This window comes from Schistocerca nitens, chromosome 4 (genome assembly GCF_023898315.1).
Source record: "Schistocerca nitens isolate TAMUIC-IGC-003100 chromosome 4, iqSchNite1.1, whole genome shotgun sequence".
Lineage (NCBI taxonomy): Eukaryota > Metazoa > Arthropoda > Insecta > Orthoptera > Acrididae > Schistocerca > Schistocerca nitens.
In genome coordinates this window covers 572,421,076-572,444,550 of record NC_064617.1, presented here as the reverse complement: position 1 = coordinate 572,444,550, position 23,475 = coordinate 572,421,076, and the positions used below count along the sequence as shown (strand labels likewise).

Here is a 23,475-nt window from a genome sequence, read left to right as displayed (position 1 = left end):
AGGATTAATGTAATTATACCCTCAGGTGTTACAGATTACAGCAATGGAATGAAATGTATCATGGAAAACTTTCTTTGTAATACAAAACTCTTTAAAAATAAATGTTTTAAGTACAAAATTAATCACTCAAATACGTGTACTGTAGCGCTAAACTGTGCGTCTTGTTGCAACATAATCTCTGTGGAAGTGTCGTAGTTATCGTCCTCCGAAAGCTAAGTTCTGCAGAAGCCAATGTACTTACCTCATGATACACCAAATTTCAAGTAAACCAAAATGTTGCATTAAAATCTCATTAGCAGTACTGGTAAATGTTCTAAGTATGTGAGCCTTATAGTCGTTACGTAATCGTGCAACTAACAAGCAAGAATGTACAAATAACAACATTGTGTCGTCTGTTCACTATAACAATGCATTCACAATTTCTGTTGCAATAAGTTCTCTTGGTTCTTGACTGGATATTTAACTTCAAACATTGTTGCATATTAACAGATTCTAAGTCTGACAATGCATACTAGAAATGTGAAGTGAAAAGTTTTATGGCAAAGACAAAGTTAAAAAGCAGATTATCTTTCAATAAACGGTTTTACATGTGAAATGTGGTGTAAACCTTTACTCTTCCCAGTACGCAGAGTTTCAACTTCAACGCAATTGTCATGTTTTATACGTCGGTAAGGAATGCTAAATCTTTTCTCAAGGTTAGCGTCTGTGTTATTTTTCTCTGAGATAGCTGGCGCAGGTGGCTGCCTGCGGTGCGAGTCATTGTCTGTTCCTTTATTGGCGTGCGTCGTTATTGGGATTAGGAGACCTAGCTTCTATAAATTCACGTTGTCGAAAGTTCCCTGCTCTGTTTGAATCCCGCCAGTTCTGATGAAATTCAGGTCTGTCGTTATGATTATCTCGTCTGTCGTCATGTCGGTAGATTTCATAATTTCTTTCTTGTCGGTCATGTGGTGGAGAATTTATTCCTGAATCGTAACTGCACGCTGAACTGTTGCGTCTGAAGTTACTCTGTCTCCCTTGATAATAATTGCGATCTTTCTCTGTAACTATTGTTACTCTGCCAGTGGTTGTCATATGGGTGGTGTCTGTTTTGTTCACGATTTGCGTTGTAAGAATAGCCTTGTCGTGTCCAGTTATTATTTCTTTCATCGCGGAATTGTGACGGATGTGACCTGTAATTGTTGTGTTCCTGTTTTCGCATTCCGCGATTGTCAGTGTCAATTTCCAGTTCTTGTAACAGTCCCTGAAAAGCTTCAATGTCGTCTTTGCAACGTCCTGCCAAAATAATATGTCGTAAATGTTCAGGTAATTTGATTAAGCAAATGTGGATGAGTTCTGAGGGGCTGTATGGGTTTGACAGGTACTGATTCTTGTGCAACATGTCTTTAAAATATTTCACAAGACTGGAAAATTCAGATTGTTTGAACTGTTTCATCATTATGATGCTATGTTTTACGCAGTCTTGTGTAGTTTGAGACCAATATGCTGAGAGGAAGGCACGGTAAAATTCTCCTTCACTGTGACAATCGTGAATGACCGATCGCATTCTTACAGCTGGTTCATTCTCTAAATAGCCACACATAAATTCTAATCTGTGCTCTAATGACCAGTTGGGAGGAAAACAATGAGAGAATTGATGGAGCCACGCTTGTGGATGAATGTCGTTGCCGGAATTCTTAAATGCTTTGAATTTACGTGTAGTAATAAACAGCTTATAGTCAAAATCATCGTGTCGGCGAGTCGCACATCGCTCATTGTTACTTCGTTTCGGCGGGTCCATTTCAAAATTCAATGCGCCTTGCCAATTTCTTTCATAATTTCCGAAGTTTCCTGTGTTATTATTTTGTGGTTGCTCCGTATTTCTATGTCCCTCTTCCCGTACTGGAGCGCGAGTGTCCTCTGAAATATGTAATTCTTGTATTTCTTGTGCCAACTGATCTTTTACTGCCCGGATTTCTCTTTTGCACTGTGTATTGATTTGATTTTGATTTTGTTTGAATTTTCTAATTTGTTCATACTCTTCAGTGTCAGTGAAGGCTACAGGTCTTGTGTCATTCAGAATATCATCTGCCTTTGTAGATAAGTTAGTGAACTGATCTGAAAGTTCGGCTACTTTATCCGATAGTGAAATTATTTCCTCTGTGTGTTTTTCTGGACCAAGTTTCAGAGTGTCCATTTGTTTTGAAATCGTATCTACTGTGTCCTTTAAGTTTTCCTGTGTTTTTGCAAGTTGCGTAACCGTATCAGTAGATGCAACTAAGTCAATTTTAGCTTTCAAGGTCTCATGATTTTCATAAACAATAATTTGCAGTTCTTTTATCGCTGCTTAGTGATTCTGTAATGCATTTTCATGCCGCGAAGAAATAGGTTGAAAATGCTCACAAATTTGTGTTTTTACGTCATTGCAGGCTATTTGACATTTCGATTCAATGTTATGTAACTCGGTAGTTAAACCTTCACGTGTTTGTTCAAGAGTTTGATCCAATGAGTCTACCTTTTGAAGCTGTTGCTGTGTTTGTCTCTGATTTTGTTCCATCGTATCTAACTGTTGCTGTGTTTGTCTCTGGTGTTGTTCCATTGTGTCTATCTTTTGAAGATTTTGTCCCATTTGTTTCTGATTTTGTTCAAGCGTTGTGTCTAACTTTTGTAGCCTTTGTCCCATTTGTTACATTAACTGTAATAACAGTGCACTGGTGTCTGAAACATGTTCCTCATTGCTTTTCGGCAGTGAAGTTGCACCGGCAACATTCACATTTTGACAAGCAGAAAATGTGTCTTGACTTATTTGAGAAAACGGTGAGGACCCAAAACCTGAGTCTACAGTATTTGCAATATTGTGTTCTGTCATTTCGGATTCCTGAGGCGAGCTGTGGCCGAACGATCGATCGATAATGCTTCTCTGTTCACTACTTGTTTCACTGTCTACACCATTATTTGCCGCCCGCTCCATTTCCCTATGCACTATTACCAAATTACTACTTTGAACATTAGTTAATTCATTACACGGTGGAGCTAACACACTGCTTTCGTCTTCACTGTCGTTCCTCAGTTTACTTTGGAGCCTAGTATTACGTTTTTCACACGCCATTATTGTTACAATATTTCACACTATAACACAGAAAAGCACAATTTGAAGAGCAAAAATAAGAAAACACATTAACATAGCACTGAAAATAATATCTAGTTAATTGCAAGCGCAGCTGCGAAATACTTGGTGCAAATCTACATGCATGCCACAACTGTTTTACTGTACAACAATGAAAGACTGCAACTACAAAGGAGATTCTCTCTACAATTACGCGCTAGCAATAAACAAAATGTACACTAATTACACAAACTACAAGAAAAAAAATCAGAAGATTCCAGTGAGGTATCCTGGTAGGTTGGCCATATGAAACGTCCCCTTTGAACAATTATACGAGACTGTGCTTAAACTGATACACAATATTTTTAGCGCAACGCAATCTGACTTTCAAAAATCCCTACAAAAGAATGGCCCTGACTAACATTAACCTATACCTTTCACAAATCACTTACCTCACAAAAATCTTCGTTACTCAAGCTACTGCAATACACCGAGCGCCACTACTGCCAGCTAAATAAAAGATTCAAACTACTGAAGGCACTAACTACTGATAGGCATAGTTAGCAAATGAAAGATTTTAATAGAGAACAAACAATGTATTTACCTTAATAGTCATAATATTTATAGCAGTTCATGACATGCAGTGTTACAAATTTCTAAACTCCGCCATCTCTCTCCCCACATCCACCACTGATGGCGGCTCACCTCCAACTGCGCAACTATACGCGCTGTTAACATCCTGCTGCCCAACACTACAATGGCAGACAACAATGCAAACCAGCCACAGACTGCATACAGCACAGCCAGTGATTTTCATACAGAGCGCTACGTAACGTTGCCAATAAGAAAACATAAACAGCCTACTTACAAAATGATTCGGTCATAAAGTTTTGCAGCTTCTGAGGAAGAATTTACGACCGACATGGAGCCATTATAGAGTGCACATAGCATTCCCGCGAGATTGTGAATCCTCTGCAGGGTATTGCTTCTTCAGGCAGGAGATCATATTATTCTGTTGAGCACTTCGCATAGCAAAATATCAGTTAACCTCTCTTGCAGGTAGTCTCTAAAGAATCGAGCTGTGTCACTGCTTCTTTCACTTTTTTCCTATATTTAATCAGTTACGAGAAATAATAAATCACATACTGTACAATGTAATCAATGGCCAATAAACCGGTCTCTCACATAGGACTAGCCTGCGCAGACAGTTTCATTCAAGAATTACGCCGGAGACTCATACAAACACACAGAGAGGGACATCGTATTTGGCCGGAAGCAAAGTTCTAGTTACTCACGCTTTAATTTGTTTGCGTGCTGTTCTGAGGCGATAGTAATGAGGGACGTTCAGAGAGGAATGAGTTGGCATCCACAGAACTCTTTGCACTGGCCACTGCAAAGCTAGCGAAGGACTCTTGTTTTTGAAGCATAGTGAATGTAAACACTTCACACAACATTGGTGGTGACACCGTAGACGAAAGGTGAAGGTGGAAGGAGGAAAGAAGAGGACTGGATTACTACCGTGGATTTCTTTCACAAAAATTTTGGACTTTTCGTCATTTTAAGGATATTTGTATGTCTATTAATACAAGGGCCATTTGCAATAGATAACTGGATCAGTGTGTACAGATTTTATAACCCGAGCTTCCGCTGATATGGCATTCCGCTACAGGTATATACGAAGCAGTATCCAACTCCCAGACTAGCTGCGACGTTTGACCAAAATTAACAAAGTCGTCCACAGCCCGATCAAGTACCAATAGAGATGCGGCGTGTGTTGCAGCGCGCCACTGGAGGAGCGCGACGGCCTGGCGTCGTTCTCGCAGTGCCGCGTGCTGCGGCGCAACTTCTCGGCGCTGCTGGCCGCCGCGCCCTCCGAGGAGGAGCTGCTGCTGCTGCCGCGGCCCGCGGCCAACGCCAGCGCCGCCGCCGGGCCCTGCCACAGCGGCTGGCACTTCGACTACTCGCAGTACGCCACCACCGTCATCACGGAGGTCAGTCCGCGCCGCCTATCCCTAATGAGCGCTTCGCAACTCTCCCAAACACACAGCCTTGTCACTGTAACGCTTTACTCTGGATATCGGTGCCTTCGGGAATCTGGTCAGTTGATAAGCACTGAATCGAATGTCGCTGGGCATAAGTCTCTCTGAATGAAGCTTTTTCGTGCTTTTTCATGCTTGTAATGCAAATGATATTCTATAAAATATCAATGATACCCATAAAAGTAAGGTCGGTGAAGTTCTGCGTTTTATACCTAAAACGGCATATCAGGCCAGACAGACTGCCGTGCCATCCTCTGACGAAAGCACCATTTGATGTGGCATGGAGAGGCGTTTGGTCAGCAAACCTCCTTCCTGATCCAGAGCACGCAAACCTCCTACAGTCGAAGAGGATTGCGTGGTCTGGATCTGGAGAGCTATGCCAGCTGAAGGTTAGCTATAAGGTGGGTCATCCAAGTTGCGCAGGACAAAGGGGAGGACCCCTACTAAGTGTGTCCCCCAACGACCGTTTCTCCAACTACCGGCCCTGCCTCTTTCCCCGTCACCTCCAGTTACAAGTTAAGTGATAGAAAACATTTTCAGGCACAGGGAAGCCTGCCTGTCTAGGGCAGTAAACTGTTAAAAGAAAATCAGGCAAGCCAGGAGGTAACAACGTGGCAGCCCCATTATCAAACCATATTTCCATAGCCCTCTTAAGGAAACCAGGTGAATGGTTTCAGTTACCACTAATACCCAAAAACAGGTGCAGCTCAGGGTCACATCTACTGATAGCAGTAAACCATCATTCTGATAAATTATCCCAAGTCTCCCCCTTCCTCTCCCCCTCCTCCTCCACCTCCCCTCTGGAACTTCCTTCGCTCCTTCGGTGATGCAAGTACACTTCCAGGCCTGAGTTACTTGAATACCCCCTCTGCATTAATTAATTGATTAAATCTATCAGTGAATTGACCCCTACTAATCTAGGAAACCTCCCACCATCCACTCCTCTCCTCCACCAGGGAATATGCGGGAAAAAGACTCAGTTTACTGCTTATTTGGTGGGGAATAGATTGCTGTGTATGGAATATTATTTACACAATTTCTAGTAGACAAGGCAATGTGTGAAATACTGTATACTTAAATAATTTATTCGATATGAGGTCACACTTGGGTAGGGGTTATGTCTGCCCATCCTCCCGCTCCCCCCCTCCCCCCCCCCGGACCCCGCTTCCCATGACGTAATAACTGTAATCACCGAGGAATGGGATGAAACAGCCACTGTTTGGGGTCTCGTACGAGCGTGTCTACCATCAGAGCGCTGCCACGAGGGTTAAAACCACCCAGTTCCTAATTACGTATCGAGTTACCAAATACCACCAACCACAGACCGAATATCTTCTTCTTTTGATCCCGCTGCCGCCAAACAAAGCCTCCCGTGGCCACATTCTGCTGAATGAGAATTTCAGACTCACTTCCTGTCTCTATCTCTCTCAACAGGCCACTTCCTGTTTGTCTGTTCGAACCAACGTAGCCAAACATGCAGACGGAGTTTTCATCTCTCTCCAGAATATTGTGTTTATATGGCTAATGGTGGAGACAGAGGGAGAGCTGACACTATTTTGATACGGAAAACAGAGCAATAATCCATTTGCACTACCCCATTAGATCAATTGTTTAACACTTTACAGGAGTCAAATAGATCGATTAAAACACTCACCTCTACCTCACTCTAATTCTTACTTATCATAAAACATATTTCCAACGTTTGAGTATCACACTCAAACATTATGCAAATCAAGTAATGAAATTACACCCTCTAACAGATAAAAGTGTTAAATATATTTGAGACCCTGTATGGACCGACGTTTGACAACACAAACACCAACCTTCACCACAGTGTGAAAAAAAAAAATATTTTGACAAAAATCCTATTCACGCAAACTCGTGATCCCAAATCGCGCGCTGTCTGCCGACCCCAAGGTAGCTCTGTACACAACAGCTAGGAGAGGGAGCTGCACCCATGCTGGCTACGCCGGCAGGCTGCACACACATCCTCTGGCATTCACGTGCCTGCTGTAGTGAACGGTCAGAGGTCGCTGCAGCGCCGGCCGTGGTGGACGAGTGGTTCTAGGAGCTTCAGTCCGGGACCGTGCCACTGCTAAGGTGTCAGGTTCGAATTATGCCTCGGGCATAGATGTGTGTGGTGTCCGTAGGTTAGTGGGGTTTAGGTAGTTACAAGATCTAGGGGACTGCTGACCTCAGATGTTAAGTCCCATAGTGCTCACAGGCATTTGAACCATTCGGTGCAACTGTCACCAAGCATCCAAATGGTCGATTTACATGGGAAAATAATCGTCCAGCGCAAACACCCGTCTCACTGAATCTTCTCACGCAGCACTCACCTCCGCTTCTGTCGCCACTCACCACCACATTGGTCACATTGCCAGCCCCCGCTATCGTGGGCAAGTTCAGACTGGTTGGCCCGTTCTTTGTACCTAACCGCCCGTCACAAGCTCAGGTAAATGGCAAATGCCTCGCGACCACTCCTGTGGCCATGTCGAAGCCTCGCTACCAAAATGGTTCAAATGGCTCTGAGCACTACGGGACTTAACTTCTGAGGTCATCAGTCACCTAGAACATAGAACTAATTAAACCTAACTAACCTAAGGACATCACACACATCCATGCCCGAGGCAGGATTCGAACCTGCGACCGTAGTGGTCGCTCGGCCCCAGATTGTAGCGCCTAGAACCGAACGACCACTCCGCCCGGCGCTTCGCTACCACTCCTGTGGCCAGCCGCATTGCACTGATAAACACACATCTGCGACTTGATTGTATATAGTAGCTCCAACCAGTTCCACCCTGACATGGTCCACTCAGTTTAAAAGCATCTACTTTGCCTAATCCGAGACTACGATGTTGTTGGCCATACGGCTCGAATTTCTCATGTGAAATGCAATTTTGTCCATTCCGAAGACAGAAGAATTCGGGGCATACATGCATTTTTACACTGCTAAAGTATCTTTAGCTGTTGTGAAACTCATGTACAATACAGCCTATGCTATATTTCCTCTGAGTGTTCCCTAATGAGCTGAAAAATCTGTATCAATCACCTTAATTTCTTCTATGTCCTCCAGCGTAGGACTAGAATATTAAACTTATTTTTTGCTAATGACGGAGTGCTAAGATCCACCTCTGTCATAGGGTGCCTCCTCACATCTAACTCCCTTAAAATAAAAAAAATGATTCGCCATACATGAAGTCCCTTTAGGTAACAGCACAGAGAAACTGTAATTATCAGGTTTATACTACGTATTACTTTCTAAACTCCGTAATAATCTGATTCTATTACATCTCTGTGAAAATGGAATATTTACATTTCTTTAAAACATATCAACGCTATGCAGAATCGCATGATTAGCACTCCCACTCGTGAATGATATTCGTGGTACCCTGGCCACCGCTTCCAGCAACCAAGTGGCACGTCATTCATATTAAATTGATAGGCCAATTAATTAAATTGATCCCGAGAATCACCTTGAATGACGAGTGATTTTTATTTTTTATTTTCATCCGTCTGAATACACTCACTAGGTAACTGAAATGGGAATCACTAGAGGAATGATGATGGTCTTTTCGAGGAAGACTATTCACAACCGACATTTTAAGCTGATCGCAGAAATATGCTACCGCTGACCACGTACATTTCACGTAATCACCGAGGTATTAAAAAAACTATCAAAACGACTATGTTTCTTTCACCCTGCGAAAAGGCGGTCTTGGTTTTATAGATACACACAACATATGCTGACGATATCCATGTTAAAAACTGTACATGCGTTATAAATCGAAGTATGGTATTGCTTCCAAATGAAGTTCACCTCCACACTAATGCCGTGACACTGAATATAGACAGTGGTCGCAGGGTGTGTATTAAGGGGACATGGTACGTCAAATTCATTGAAATTTGACATTTTCTGTTTTCTGCTCCATAATGTACTTTGGACTTTCCTGAACATTTTGATATATAATACATTAAAACCAGACAATTGTGAGACCTTCAAATAATATTTTGAATGTTGACGTGTGACTGTCTAATTTCATAGCAATGCACTTGAGCAGTCATATCTTGGGAACTACCCAGTCTAGAGGGCTGTTTTGTGCCTTGATTTGTGCCTACGGCTACGTCTCAGAAGTTGGCATTACGAATAAACAAATCAGACCTTTGTTTCTGATACTAGGTTTCGTTGAAAGTAGTGTGATTATCGGCTACTTTTATAGTAAGATGACGTCTAGTGCTTCTTATACGTAAATAAAGTGTGTAAGCTTAAAAGTAACCCCAATAAATACAAATTTGCAGGTATCAGATGTGTGAGACCTGCATTTTCATGTGAAGTTCTTGAAAACCCGTGTGCTAGCAGTGTCGTACTTTGGGTCCACCTCCACCAAACACTTGGTGTAAATATAGGCAAGCTGAATTTTCTGGCACCATGCATGAATTTACACATAAACGTTCTCTTCCTTTGGCAGTAATGGAGGCAATCAAACCTATTTACAGAGATTTGGCAAATCCTGGGCTACTAAAGAAGTGTTTACATGTGAAGACCCAGAATGTGAATTAGTCCTTCAATAATGTTGTGTGGTGCCGTGTGCCTAAAAATGTATTTGTTGGCCTTATGACTATAAGTTAGCAGAATCCGATGGTGTAATAACTTTTAATGGTGGGGACTATGAAAGACTTAAGATTCTGGAAAAGTTAGGGGTAAGATTTTTACAGAACACAGCTAAAGGACTGCGGGAACTGAATGAGCTTCGTGAATATGAAGCAGAGTTAGCTGCTCAGCAATTGAAAAAAGAAGCAAGAAAGAAAAAGAAGAGGTAAGAAATGGGCTGTTGTGACACTGAAGAAGAGGCAGACTATGGGTCAGGGCAATTCTAGTGCATAAAAGACGCAGAAATATAAGTCTGTATAAGAATTTATAATAAAAAAGGTTTCAAACATCAGTATCTCTGAACAAAAATTTTTTTTGCAATAAATGATCAGTTTTCTAAAGAAGTCCTGATGGTAGAGACATGAAATATTCACAGCATGCCAAGTGTCAGATTCAACACATATAGAAATTGAATAATTAAAATATAGTGAGCTGTTTTGTTTTATGTTCATTTATTTACAAAATTCTGTCAAAAAGTTGAGTGTTTGAAAGAAAAGATAACATGCCACACAAAACAATTTTAGTAATAATTGTAGTTCAGTGGATCTAGAAAGGTACATTCAATAATTATGGAAAATTGTAAGTTGGTGTCTTAAAAAGTTTTCAAGATAATGGGTAACCAAATTCGATAATTTAACATTCCCAGCATAGGACATACAATGTCCCTTTAAGGGGAGCTGGACGTGCCTATGCTGCCCATGTTAAAATCACTACGTTTGAGGAACATTTATGAATAAACTACCAAATAGAAAACTTTGAATTTTTTTTACATATGGAGTGGTTTAGTATTGCAGTTATGAGAGGGATTTTGAAGTATCTTTTCTAGTTTCCTTCCAATTATTTTTTTTTATTAATGACCCAATTTTTTTTACAAATAATTGCTTTATAATTAAACTGAAATGAAACTACTGAACATATTGCCAAATGGCTGTGTTACAATGTAAGTTTGACCATTAGGAGTGCTGTATAAAAATTTTTTATCTCTCTAGCTTGAGTAGATTTTGAGAAAATGTTCCTTATATTAGAAAAATTCTAATTTACGGAAAATGGCTATCAAAGTTTCTCAATACATTCCTGCACCATAGGATGGATTATCAGGTTCTTCTTCTTCATCCTCCAAAAGCTTCCTCTTCTGTCTTCTTTTCTGGCCTGTTGTTCCATCATACTTCATATGCCTTTCTCTTCTTTCTGCTTCTCTTATCCTTTCTCTGTCAATATTTCTTAGTGCTCGTACAGTGTTCAACCCAGCTGTAAATCCCAATGCCTTTAGAACTTCACACTTCACACTGTTCCCTTGGTTGTAGGTTGCTATTTCATCATAAATGCCAAAGTGCAGGGTTTTTATGCTTACAAACACCCTTTATGAATCACTTTCCAAATCAAATTGTTTACGCTCTCATTAGGATTCTGCGTCTTTCCATGTAGACATTTGTGTAACAATTCTGGCTGTGCTAAGTCATGAGAAATTGGTTTTATTGTTCCCTCCTGATTCTTGTACATACTGCATATTACCCGCTTTACACAAGAAGTATAGGGCTAATACTACCAACAACAGGCGCAACACTGAACTAATTCGAAACGTTAAACAGGAAAGAGACGATGTTCCGTTGTTTTATTCATTGTAGTATCGCAACTTGGTATTAGTGTTAATTTTCTTTTCCCTACGTTCTTCCTCATCTTATATACACGGTTATTAAAACGTGGCATCATAACCAGAACAAAAGTGTACGACAATATTAAATGGAGCAAGAGGTTCGAAATTCTGGGGAAAATAGGAGTAAGCTGTAAGGAAATACGGGTAATATTTGTCACAGAAAACAATGTAGCCAACCCTTGCACACTCGCTGTATGCGTAACATAGGGCGCTCTATGCGTAACAGGCTGAGAAAATCCCAAGCAGTTCGCCAGGAAGTCACGATAGGGTGTTAGATGCATTCAGCGGCCGCCCATTTCCTCTGCAGGCGTGGGGGAAAATGGTAATAAATCCACTTCTAGGGCGAGTAGAACAATAATTCAAAGTTTACATTAAAGAGGAATGTTCCAATTAATTTTCGGTAGCAAAAAAAAAAAAAAATCGTAATTTTTTGGATTTGACCACCTCCGGCTCCCCTTAACAGACCGAAAGTGCGGGTGCATGTCGCCAGAAGTGTAGGTTCTTAATAAAATCACCCTTATCACCGAATTTAGAAAATGATTCCGCTAATGAACGTAGTATTTAGCCGATATTTGCAACTCCCCCTTATCGCAGCTAGGTGTTTCCCACGCTAACAAACAGTTTCTGTATTGTATTCTATCTCGATACCACGTATACAGTGCAACAGAGGTAACATTAGTGCAGTTTTTATAGTTCATGGGTTTTCTCTGTTGGATGCCACAAAAAAACGAGGAGATAGAGAATGACTGCAGATGTCTTTGAGACTGCAGTTGCTGTGTGTTGTTTGGGGATACATCGCAGTGCATTAGGAAATTCCTCGTCCTTCTTCCATGTTCCTTATGATGTTGAGTCTTCCACCATGTGGCCGGCCGGTGTGGCCGAGTGGTTCTAGGCGCTACAGTCTGGAACCACGCGACCACTTCGGTCGCAGGTTCGAATCCTGCCTCGGGCATGGATGTGTGTGATGTCCTTAGGTTAGTTAGGTTTAAGTAGTTCTAAGTTCTAGGAGACTGATGACCTCATATGTTAAGTCCCATAGTGCTCAGAGCTATTTGAACCATGTGAACCACCTTGTCTTCAACGAAAAACAGCCCACAGTTGCACTAAATTACACACACACACACACACACACACACACACACACACACACACACACACACACACATGGGACGACAGCAACCGTTACGAAATTGGTTCGAATGAGAAACAGCCCACTGTTGCACTAAATATATATATATATATATATATATATATATATATATATATATATATATATATATATATATATATATAAGCCATGATGAGAATAATAAAACAACACCGTAACAGCTCATATTGTCTTTTCCAGTACCACGTGATGGAGTAGAAAGTTTAGTTCGGCGGTGCATTTACACACTGTGCATGGTTCTCAAGGTTCTCATTTCCGCTGAGTGGTCAAAACATGGTCTTGTCGCATTAACTCAGCTCCCCGTGTTTGTCCACGGAAGAAGGTCCTAGCTATAGCGCTCTCTGACTTCTGCTCAGTTCCGACTTACACTGGAATGATCACATAGACAAAGTTGCAGGGAGGGAGGGGCAGAGGCTGAGGAAAAGTTACAAGATGCAGAGAGACTGTCTGAAACAACACTGGAGTTTTGCTGTATGGGGTCCTTAGAACATAGGAATCCTCAACGAAAAGGTTCGAGAAAGGTAAGTCATTTCGAGATATGGGAGTGCAACGAATATGATTCACCACTGACTGTAATCATTAAAAGACATCTACATCTACATCTACGTGACTACTCTGCTATTCACAATAGAGTACCTGGCAGAGGGTTCAATGAACCACCTTCATGCTGTACCTCTACCGTTTCACTCTCGAACGGCACGCGGGAAAAACGAGCATTTAAATTTTTCGGTGCGAGCCCTGATTTCTCTTATTTTATCGAGATGATCATTTCTCCCTGTATAGATGGGTGCCAACAGAATGTTTTCGTAATCGGAAGAGAAAACTGGTGATTGAAATTTCATGAGAAGATCCCGTCGCAACGAAAAACACCTCTGTTTTAATGACTGCCACTACAATTCAGGTATCATGTCTGTGACACTATCTCCCCTATTTCGCGATAATACAAAACGAGTTGCCCTTCTTTGTACTTTTTCGATGTTATCCGTCAGTCCCACCTGATACGGATCCCACACCGCACATCTGCATAGGCTCCAGAGCAAGTATGTGATTGAATTGAGAGACTTGATCCCAGATCTCGGACAGTATTTTTACTAGAAAGCATAACACTATAGATCTGCAAAACCATATTATTATTCATAGGACTCTGTACATATCTTATGTTGTGGTTGGCAGGAGTGCCAACATCGAGTTACTAGAGGAGGCCGAAATGCACGCGTTTTAGCTCACGCAGGCGGTTGCAGCCACGCGTCCACAGCGGGCGTCGCCGGCGGGAGAACAGGCGGGGGCGGCGGTGGCGGCAGCGCGTCGCCATGGGGCAAATGGAAGGCAGCGTCGGTAACACCTGGGGCTGAGGCGAGCCAGTAGATGGGTCCCCAGGGCGCTGACCGAACGGCCCGGTCGCTGAAAGCAGACGGGGAGCGGCAGATCCCGTGCGACGACAGAGGCGCAGCTGGTTGAGATGCCGGCGCACCTCACCAGAGGCCCCCAAAACCAGATACATAGCCGGCCGCGGTGGTCTTGCGTTTAAGGCGCTCAGTCCGGAACCGCGCGACTGCTACGGTCGCAGGTTCGAATCCTGCCTCGGGCATGGATGTGTGTGATGTCCTTAGGTTAGTTAGGTTTAAGTAGTTCTAAGTTCTAGGGGACTGATGACGACAGATGTTAAGTCCCATAGTGCTCAGAGCCAGATACATAGTGTGTCCGAGGCAGAGAAGAATGCGCCCTTCGAGCCAACGCCGTGAACCTTGGTAGTGGCGGTAGTAGTCAACGTCGCCTGGGGCAAAAGCAGGAACCTGATGCGGCGGATGTAGCAAAGACATCAAGGTTCGATGAGGGCGACCGTGGAGCAACTCAGCCGGCGAACCGACCATCTCGGGGCTGAGAGCGATACGAGGACAAAAAGAACAATAACGCATCCTCCAGAGAATGCGACTCTTTCAACTTCAACATCTGTGAGTTGAAAGTCCTGACCAATCGTTCAGCGGCACCGTTTGACTGTGGCGAAAACGGCGCGGACGTCAGATGTTGAATACTATTGGCCTTGCAGAATGACTGAAATTCTGCAGACATGAATTGTGGGCCATTGTCGGAAACAATAGTCTGTGGAAGACCTTCAATGAAAAAGATAGCAAAGGACGCTTGGATGGTGGCAGATGACGTCGTGGAAGGCATCCGGACAACAAAAGGAAAATTACTGAATGAATCTACCACAACCAACCATCGAGCATTCCAAAATGGACCAGCAAAATCGATGTGTAAGCGTTGCCAAGGAGAAGTGGCTTTTGGCCATGCAAAGAATTTACGCGGTGGTGCTGATTGTTGTTCGGCACACACCATGCAAGAAGAGCACATATTGGTAATAGCGGCATCGATTCCGAACCAAGTACAGTGCTGACGAGCAAGTTGTTTCGTTCTCACTATACCCCAATGTCCTTGGTGGAGAAGCTGTAAGACAGAGGACTGTAACGAACGTGGTACCACGACCCTGGACTGATCAGTATCAGAACGCAACAGCAAAACACCACGTCGAACAAAAAGTCTCTCCTTGTGAGCAAAAAATCGGCGAACCAACGGGTCCCCGATCCGCGACTTTGACAATGGCCATTGCGTAGCAACAAAACGAAGAAGTAGCAAGGACAGGGTCGGCAGCTGTGGCTGTAGCTACACGGCGAAAATCAATCGGAAACGATTCGACCACGTCATCGGTTTCTGCAACAATGAATATGCAAGCACGTTGGGAGGAATCGAATGCCCTATCCTCAGCAACAGGCAAGCGGGACAACGCATCGGCGTTTCCGTGCTTAACAGTGGACCGATACAAGATATCGTAGCGGTAATGCGAGAGGAAACTAGACGCGAATGAATTTCTGCGCTGTACGTGGAAGTACAGGCTTGGTCGGATGAAAAAGCGATGTCAAAGGTTTGTGGTCTGTGATTATTTGTAACACCAAATACGAGAGCCAATGCTTCTTTCTCGATCTGTGAATAATTTCTTTGCGCAGACGAGAGCAATTTGGACGCAAAGGCAATAGCGCGATCGTCCGATCCATCTTTGTGCGCAAGCACAGCACCGATCCCGAAATCCGAAGCATCCACCATCAACACAAGGGGCTTCTGGGGATCGAATGGCGTAAAGCAAGTATTGGAAATCAACGTCGATTTCAACTGGCGAAAGACGCGTTCGCATTCTGTCGTCCAGACGAACGGAATACCTTTACGGCGTAAGCGATGAAGCGGAGCTGAAATGGAAGAGGCATGTGGCACATATCTGTTATAGTAATTTATGTTTCCCAGCACACTCTGTAGCTGCTTCAAATTCTGCGGCGAAGGCAAGTCTTGTATGACACAAAGTTGCGTGGGACTGGGATGTATGCCTTGGGCATTGAGTACATGTCCCAGGTATGGCAAATCACGAGCAAAAATCTTACATTTGTCCTTCCGCAAGCAAAGACCATTTTGTCACAAGATCTGAAATAATGTTCTGAGATTGTCCAAATGTTCTTCTTCCGTCTTTCCGGAGATCACAATATCGTCCAGATAATTTTTTGCTGTAGGGACCGACGCACAAACAGTTTGTAGATATTGCTGAAACAATGCAGGGGCGGATGCACATCCGAATGGCAGTCGTTTGAATCGATACAAACCAAGATGCGTGTTAACCACCAAAACGCACTGGGATTCTTCGTCCATCGGTATTTGCAAGTACGCATCTGCTAGGTCCGACTTCGAAAAATATTTAGCCGGGCACAGTTTGTCAAAAATATCTTCCAGGCAGGGTAAAGGAAAAGTTGCAATCACTAGTTGTGGATTCACTGTTGCCTTGAAGTCCACACAAAGTCTCAATTTTCCGTAAGGTTTTGGGAAAATTAACCCATTAAGTCCCAAATTAATTTTTTTAAATTGAATTTTTTATTCCTTAATTATAATGTACGTAGTGTATGCAACACAATAAGTACAAAAATAGCCAAAGAATATTTATACATGCTGAAATAGTGGCCGTCCTCAAAATAGGACGCTGGGATCTAACAGTATCGTATAGCATACTAAACTGTATTCAAGTCTTAACTATTTATTTCTTGTTAAATGGTACAAAACACTTCACACACGGTGTTACACGACATTTAACACAATATGTTTTTGGTTTCCCGTTGCATTTAGCTCTTACACATGTTCTTTGCGTACTTCTTTTGTCAGTCATATGACCAGTTTCATCAAACATGATGTCTGATATCACTCCCAACTGACTTGATGGGTATTGCATTGGACGTCCAATATTTGGTCTTCCAGTGTACAATTTCAGGTATGTAACTGTAACAGCACGTTTGATATCCAGTAAATCCAGTGCATTTTTCCCATGTACTAGTCCGTAGAAGAGCCAGGCAGTTACGAGGGCCATTTCGAGCATAAGTGTAAATAGGACCCAGTACCATTTCTTCCCTCTAATTACCGTCGCGTATTTTCCAACTAACCAGTCATGGTGGTCAACACCTCCAATGTACACGTTATACGACTTCAAAACGGCAGGTTGTTGCACTTGTTTTCTTACTTGCTTGTCTAGCTGCCCCAAAGTTTCAACTTTGTCAAACTTTGTACCAATTGTAACGCATCTGTTGTCGTGCCATCGAACAAATAAGACTTCACTATTCCTGTCGAACTGGTAGTCATAGTTTCCTCGAACTGTCTTTTTCAGTTTGTTGCTGCTCAGTAGTGGACAGTCACCGACTCGATTCTCTCTGACAGTCGCAGTTGCTCGAAAACCCAAATTTCTACTAGTGAAGAAATTGTCAAAGTACACACAATGATTCTTGGATTTTTCAATGCAGTCCAGAATGTTTAGGAGTACTCTTGTTCCCAATAGTAGGTCATCCCTTGCAGTATCTTCTGGATCCTTTCCACAGTATAAATCAAATTTGAAACAGTAGCCACTTGCTCCACAAAGAGACCACAACGTATAGCCAAATCTAATAGGCTTGCCTCGGATAAACTGTTTCAGCCCACTTCATCCATAGTATTTGACTATCATTTCGTCAATTGACAAATTTTCCTCAAATATTCCAAATTTTTGAAAAGATTCAATTATCATTTTCAAGAGAGGTCTAATTTTGAATCCTCAATCGTGTTTGTTTTCATTGGCTAAGTCATTATCTTGAAAATGAAGCAATGTTTTCAACTTCAGATATTTATTCCTTGACATAGCTATCTTTATAATTGGTATGTCAACATCTTCATACCTCTGTCCATCTGGAACTGTATTATTTACTAATGGGTAACATATTCATAAATATACTTACATAATACGCTGTAAATTTCAAAGTAGCTTCATATCCTGTAATATGTGTATATAAAAGAGTGGTCGTTACTTACCTCAGCAACAAAATCTGGTAAAATTACCACGTTCTAAAAAGAAAATACATCAGCAGTAGCAAAGTTTCATATTCGTACATGCAGCAAAATTGAAAACGCTGGCCGAAGTGGCCGTGCGGTTAAAGGCACTGCAGTCCGGAACCGCAAGACCGCTACGGTCGCAGGTTCGAATCCTGCCTCGGGCATGGATGTTTGTGATGTCCTTAGGTTAGTTAGGTTTAACTAGTTCTAAGTTCTAGGGGACTAATGACCTCAGAAGTTGAGTCCCATAGTGCTCAGAGCCATTTGAACCAAATAATTGAAATGATAACACCAATTCCCTGTGTCCTATTTTGAGTACACCAAATTTTATAACAATGGAAAACAAAGAGTATGACTCCGATTAAGCTAACAATGAAAGTGGTTTAAAAGACACGTTGTTGACTATAAATAATCACAAAAAGATCTTTGCCACATATTTCAAATATTACCAAATTGTCGGTAGAGTAACTGTAATTACGAAAAGTATGCCTTAGTATTCAATAATCAATTAATGGTATGATTTATTGCTTTTAATTTCCTGTGAGCATACATTTGTTATAAAAAGCATCAACAAGTAACATAGAACAGTAATAGTTGCAAATTAATAATTTAGTGTGCATTTATAAATAAATATGTGCTCTGTCCTCAAAATAGGACACTGGTACTTAATGGGTCAATAAGGGTGATGAACAGAGTGAACTCTGCACACGTTCAATTACACCTTGTGATGCCAAATTGTGTAATGTTGTTGTGACCTCATCACGAAATGCGTGGGGAACATTGCGCGCTCTGAAAAATTTCGGTTGCACGTTTACTTTCAGTTCCAAATGTGCTTTATAGTTCTTAGCGCAACCGAGTCCCGGTGCAAAAATGTCTGCAAATTCTTCACATACATGAGAAACACTGTCTGAAGGCACAGTCTGGTTCACTGATAGGACCTGACTTACTATAGACAAGTTAAACTACTGAAATTAATGGAAACCAAACAAGTTCACCACAGAAGAAGAACGAAGGATGTAAAATGACACAAGTTTTGTTTGTCCTTTGTATGTTGCAAGAAGGCTGCACTGTCCTAACACAGGGATCTCTTGACCTGAATAGTTAGTTAACTTAACATTTGCGGCACGCAACGGACGTGTGCCCAGCAGTTTGTAAGTGTCTTGATTTATCAGTGAAACTGCAGCCCCGGTGTCGAGCTGGAATGGTATCACTTTGCCATTAATGTCCAAGTCCACAAAAAGTTTATTGTCCTGCTGATAACAAGAGCGACTGTCTCGTGCAATGTTAACTGACTCTGGTACAAAATCACTTGTGACTTGACGGGAGTTCCGGCGATGTCGACGCACACTATTTGTGGGACGAACACAGTCACTGTTAGAGAGAGTGGCACTGGGCGCAGTGGAATGAACTACATGTATATCCATGGGCGACGTTTTGCGAACCTGAGTGTCCTTGGCTCGATTCCGATTCCGGCGCGAAGCGAAGGGCCTGGAATGGTTTGGAGCTTCCGATTGGAGCTTTTTCTGGCAAACACTCTGAACGTGTATTGTTTTATTACAGAAAAAGCAAATAGCTTGGCATGACGGGCAATTCTCACGCGAATGTCTAGTAGCGCACCGCGGGCATGATTTGAGAACTGCATTTGCTTTCCGGTGTGGCACACGTGGCTCAGAGCCCAGCGGCAGTGGTGTGGCCGGGCGCGAGGGCTGTTTACTGCTCCGTGCAGCTCGCCCAGCGGGCCAGTTAACCTGCCACACTGCTGGCAAAGTTTCAAAAGATTCCTGAGCAAAGTCAAGTGTGTCCTGCTGATCCAATATGTCCATCACTTGTTGAAGGGAGGGATTGACTAGTTTCAAAATCTGTTCCCTTATACGAACATCAGAAACGTCCTGTGCAATTGCATCACGCACCATAGTATCTGAATAAGGGTGTCCACATTGACACTCAGAAGCACAATCCCTAGTAAGACCTTGCAAGGTTGCAACCCACTCGTGATTAGTCTGACTTGCCATACATTTTGTATGAAAGAAGATGTACCGTTTCGGAACTACATTGACTGATTCTTTGAAATATGCATGTAATGCAGACAAAATTTCTTTGTAGGACAGTGTGCTACGTCACGTCGGGGAAATAATTTCCAATGGCATCCAGTAATGCCTGCGTCTGCTGATTCTATAAGCGATAAAATTCAGACAGTACATCTCGAGATTGTGGCGAAGCCATTACACAAGTAAATAAGGGCAGGTTAGAAAAGAACACGGTTTTGCCTCATCACCAATGTTGTGGTTGGCAGGAGTGCCAACACCATGTTATTAGAGGAGGCCGAAATGCACGCGTTTTAGCTCACGCAGGCTGGCGTGAGGTCTGGAACAGGACAAGGAAATTAGACTTTAGAAAAACGGACGTAGCTGGTGGAATACTTAACTTTAATCCATTAATGATGAACGTCGCTCTTGACGGTACATGATTCACAATATCAATAGTAACTGAATATGGCACCTTACTAGGTCGTAGCAAATGACGTAGCTGAAGCTATGCTAAACTATCGTCTCAGCAAATGAGAGCGTATTTTGTCAGCGAACCATCGCTAGCAAAGTCGGTTGTACAACTGGGGCGAGTGCTAGGAGGTCTCTCTAGACCTGCCGTGTGGCGGCGCTCGGTCAGAAATCACTGATAGTGGCGACATGCGGGTACGACGTATACTAACGGACCGCAGCTGATTTAAAGGCTACCACCTAGCAAGTGTGGTGTCTGGCGGTGACACCACATCTTACGAACTTCAGTCGAGCTTTACATTTTTTTAAACTGATTCCTCACGTAGCACACCATGTACTGTGTGTGATCATTGTCAATCAACAATCATCCTCCATCGCCTATAACACCATGGATATATTGCAGAACATATGTTACACTTGAAACGTCCCCTTTGAACAATTATACATGACTGTGCTTAAACTGACACACAATATTTCTTTAGCGCAACGCAATCTGACTTTCAGAAATCCCTACACAAGAATGGCCCTGACTAACAATAACCTATACCTTTCACAAATCACTTACCTCACAAAAATCTTCGTTACTCAAGCTACTGCAATACAGCGAGCGCCACATCCGCTAGCTAAATAAAAGATTCAAACTACTGAAGGCACTAACTACTGATAGGCATAGTTAGCAAATGAAAGATTTTAATAGAGAACAAACAATGTATTTACCTAATAGTCATAATACATATAGCAGTTCATGACATCCATTCTTACAAATATCAAAACTCCGCCATTTCTCTCCCCACATCCACCACTGCTGGCGGCTCACCTCCAACTGCGCAACGCTACATGCTGTTCACAGCCAGCTGCCTAACACTACAATGGCGAGTATTACAACAATGCAAAGCAGCCACAGACTGCACACAGCACAGCCAGTGAATTTCATACAGAGGTGGCGTTACCAATAAAAAAACCCTAAACAGCCTACTTACATAGCCCCCATGCTCCCCACAAAAAATTTTACAAATTGTTTTGGACAGTGGCCAATAATGATTTGATAAAATTTTTTATAATTACAATAACAAAGATATCAATTGCACACACTTATTGATACAATGTTGGTCAAAAGCTAAACTTTCTCACAGTCCATAAAGACAGTCCTAATCGTTCATCACAGTAAAATAGCAGTGTTTTTCTCAAATCTGAGCAGTAAAAGATAATGCAGACGGAAGTAGTGGATTTCCATGCAGTCTTGGAGAAGTAGTGTTGTCCTTCCAACGGAAAGACAGTGCTGACTCTTGACATGCTGACAGGTAATGGGCCACAGCAGAGCAAACCCACAGCAGAGTCATTCGACGTTCTGAAGAATATTGGTAGGTAGGTCATCACAGAGCAGACCCACTGTAGTCCTGGTTTAGAGTATGGTATAGGTGGGCCACTAGAGGCGCAGACCCACTGCAGTCCTTGTAGAAATAATGGTACTGGTGAGTCAGCAGAGACGCAGACCCACTGTAGTCCTTGTAGAAATAATGGTATTGGTGGGTCATCAAAGGTGCAGACCCACTGTAGTCCTTGTAGAGACGGCCAGCAGCCATCTGTTGCAAATGTGCAGGTGCACAGTCACCATCGAAGAGTCTTGCGGACAATATAGCAAGTCCATAAACCACCACTTGTGAACTCACAAAGTTTTTTTGTAATGTCCTTAGAACCAGCAATGCTGTAATCCAGTCCCTTGCTGAATTATTAACACACGTGCAAACACTAACAGTCATCTTTTTTTCACAGATCATTTGACTGAGAGATACAAACATTTTTTTTTCTACGTCAGTGACAGATGTTTACGCAATTAAACAGCTGGATAACTTCACACTTAGGAAATTGTATTTTGTCTGTACTGTGTGAACCCTTCATATTTTTTCGGAACCATTGTGATACTATGAGAGCTTTGAATGATGTATTTGGTATGAGATCATGATTTGTAATGTATGTTTGAGATAGATGACACTTTTCAAACGAGCAGAGAATTTTTTGTAGGTTTTAAAATTATTGCAGAAAGCTACGACGTTTTTGAGATTTGACTGAGGTGTTATGATGTTATTATTACGACGACGATGTGTATTATGCTGCTGAGGTATGTTTATGATTAACAAGCTGATGCTATATGAGTTATTTGAGTATGCTACATATCTGTTATGATGAAATATTGAAGAAGTGTCGACGAATAAGGTATGGAATAATGAGTAGTGGGTAGGGACTCTGGTTTGTGAAAAAGGTTGTTGGAAACCATGGATCGTACTTTAAGAGTTATGAAATGTATGTACCTGCGTGAATGTATCACAATGCCGGCGAAAATTTTTTGGGCACTCTTACATTTATAGAATTTTGTTTCTACACATTTGTAACGCCAATTCTCGACCTGTGAATTTTTTATATGAGACTGTCACTGTAGCGGAAACTGCTGTCGTAAATATTTCGGTAATAAAAGTAAGTGACCATGACGTAATGCGTCTTGAGCGGCCACCTGTGCCAGCCACCTGGAGAAACAGCCATTAGGTGGAGAAAAAAGAGGCCATTAATCTCGCTATTGACATTCCTCTGTAGAAAGCATCGCAAATACGACACGCTTATTACTTGGAAACATATGATTACTCGTATTTTGGAAACGTCCCCTTAGAACAATTATACAAGACTGGGCTTAACCTGACATACAATATATTTAGCGCAACGCAATCTGACTTTCAAAAACCTCTACAAAAGAATGGCCCTGACTAACATTAACCTATACCTTTCACAAATCACTTACCTCACAAAAATCTTCGTTACTGGAACTACTGCAATACAGTGAGCGCCACTACTGCCAGCTAAATAAAAGATTCAAACTACGGAAGGCACTAACTACTGATAGGCATAGTTAGCAAATGAAAGATTTTAATAGAGAACAAACAATGTATTTACCTTAAAAATGTTGAAAACTCATAATATGCATAGCAGTTCATGACATACAGTTTTA

The 23,475-nt window shown here is 42.1% G+C and overlaps 1 protein-coding gene across 1 annotated transcript in view; it reads left to right on the top strand.

The window, feature by feature from the left end:
• The first annotated feature begins 4,737 nt into the window (after positions 1-4,737).
• The window catches only part of LOC126252441 (beta-alanine transporter), a 512,871-nt gene continuing 494,133 nt past the window's right edge, over positions 4,738-23,475 (top strand). The window contains exons 1-2 of the mRNA XM_049953334.1: positions 4,738-4,754; positions 4,866-5,076. Coding sequence (XP_049809291.1) covers positions 4,738-4,754; positions 4,866-5,076 — 228 coding nt within the window. The remainder of the gene's footprint in view (positions 4,755-4,865; positions 5,077-23,475) is intronic.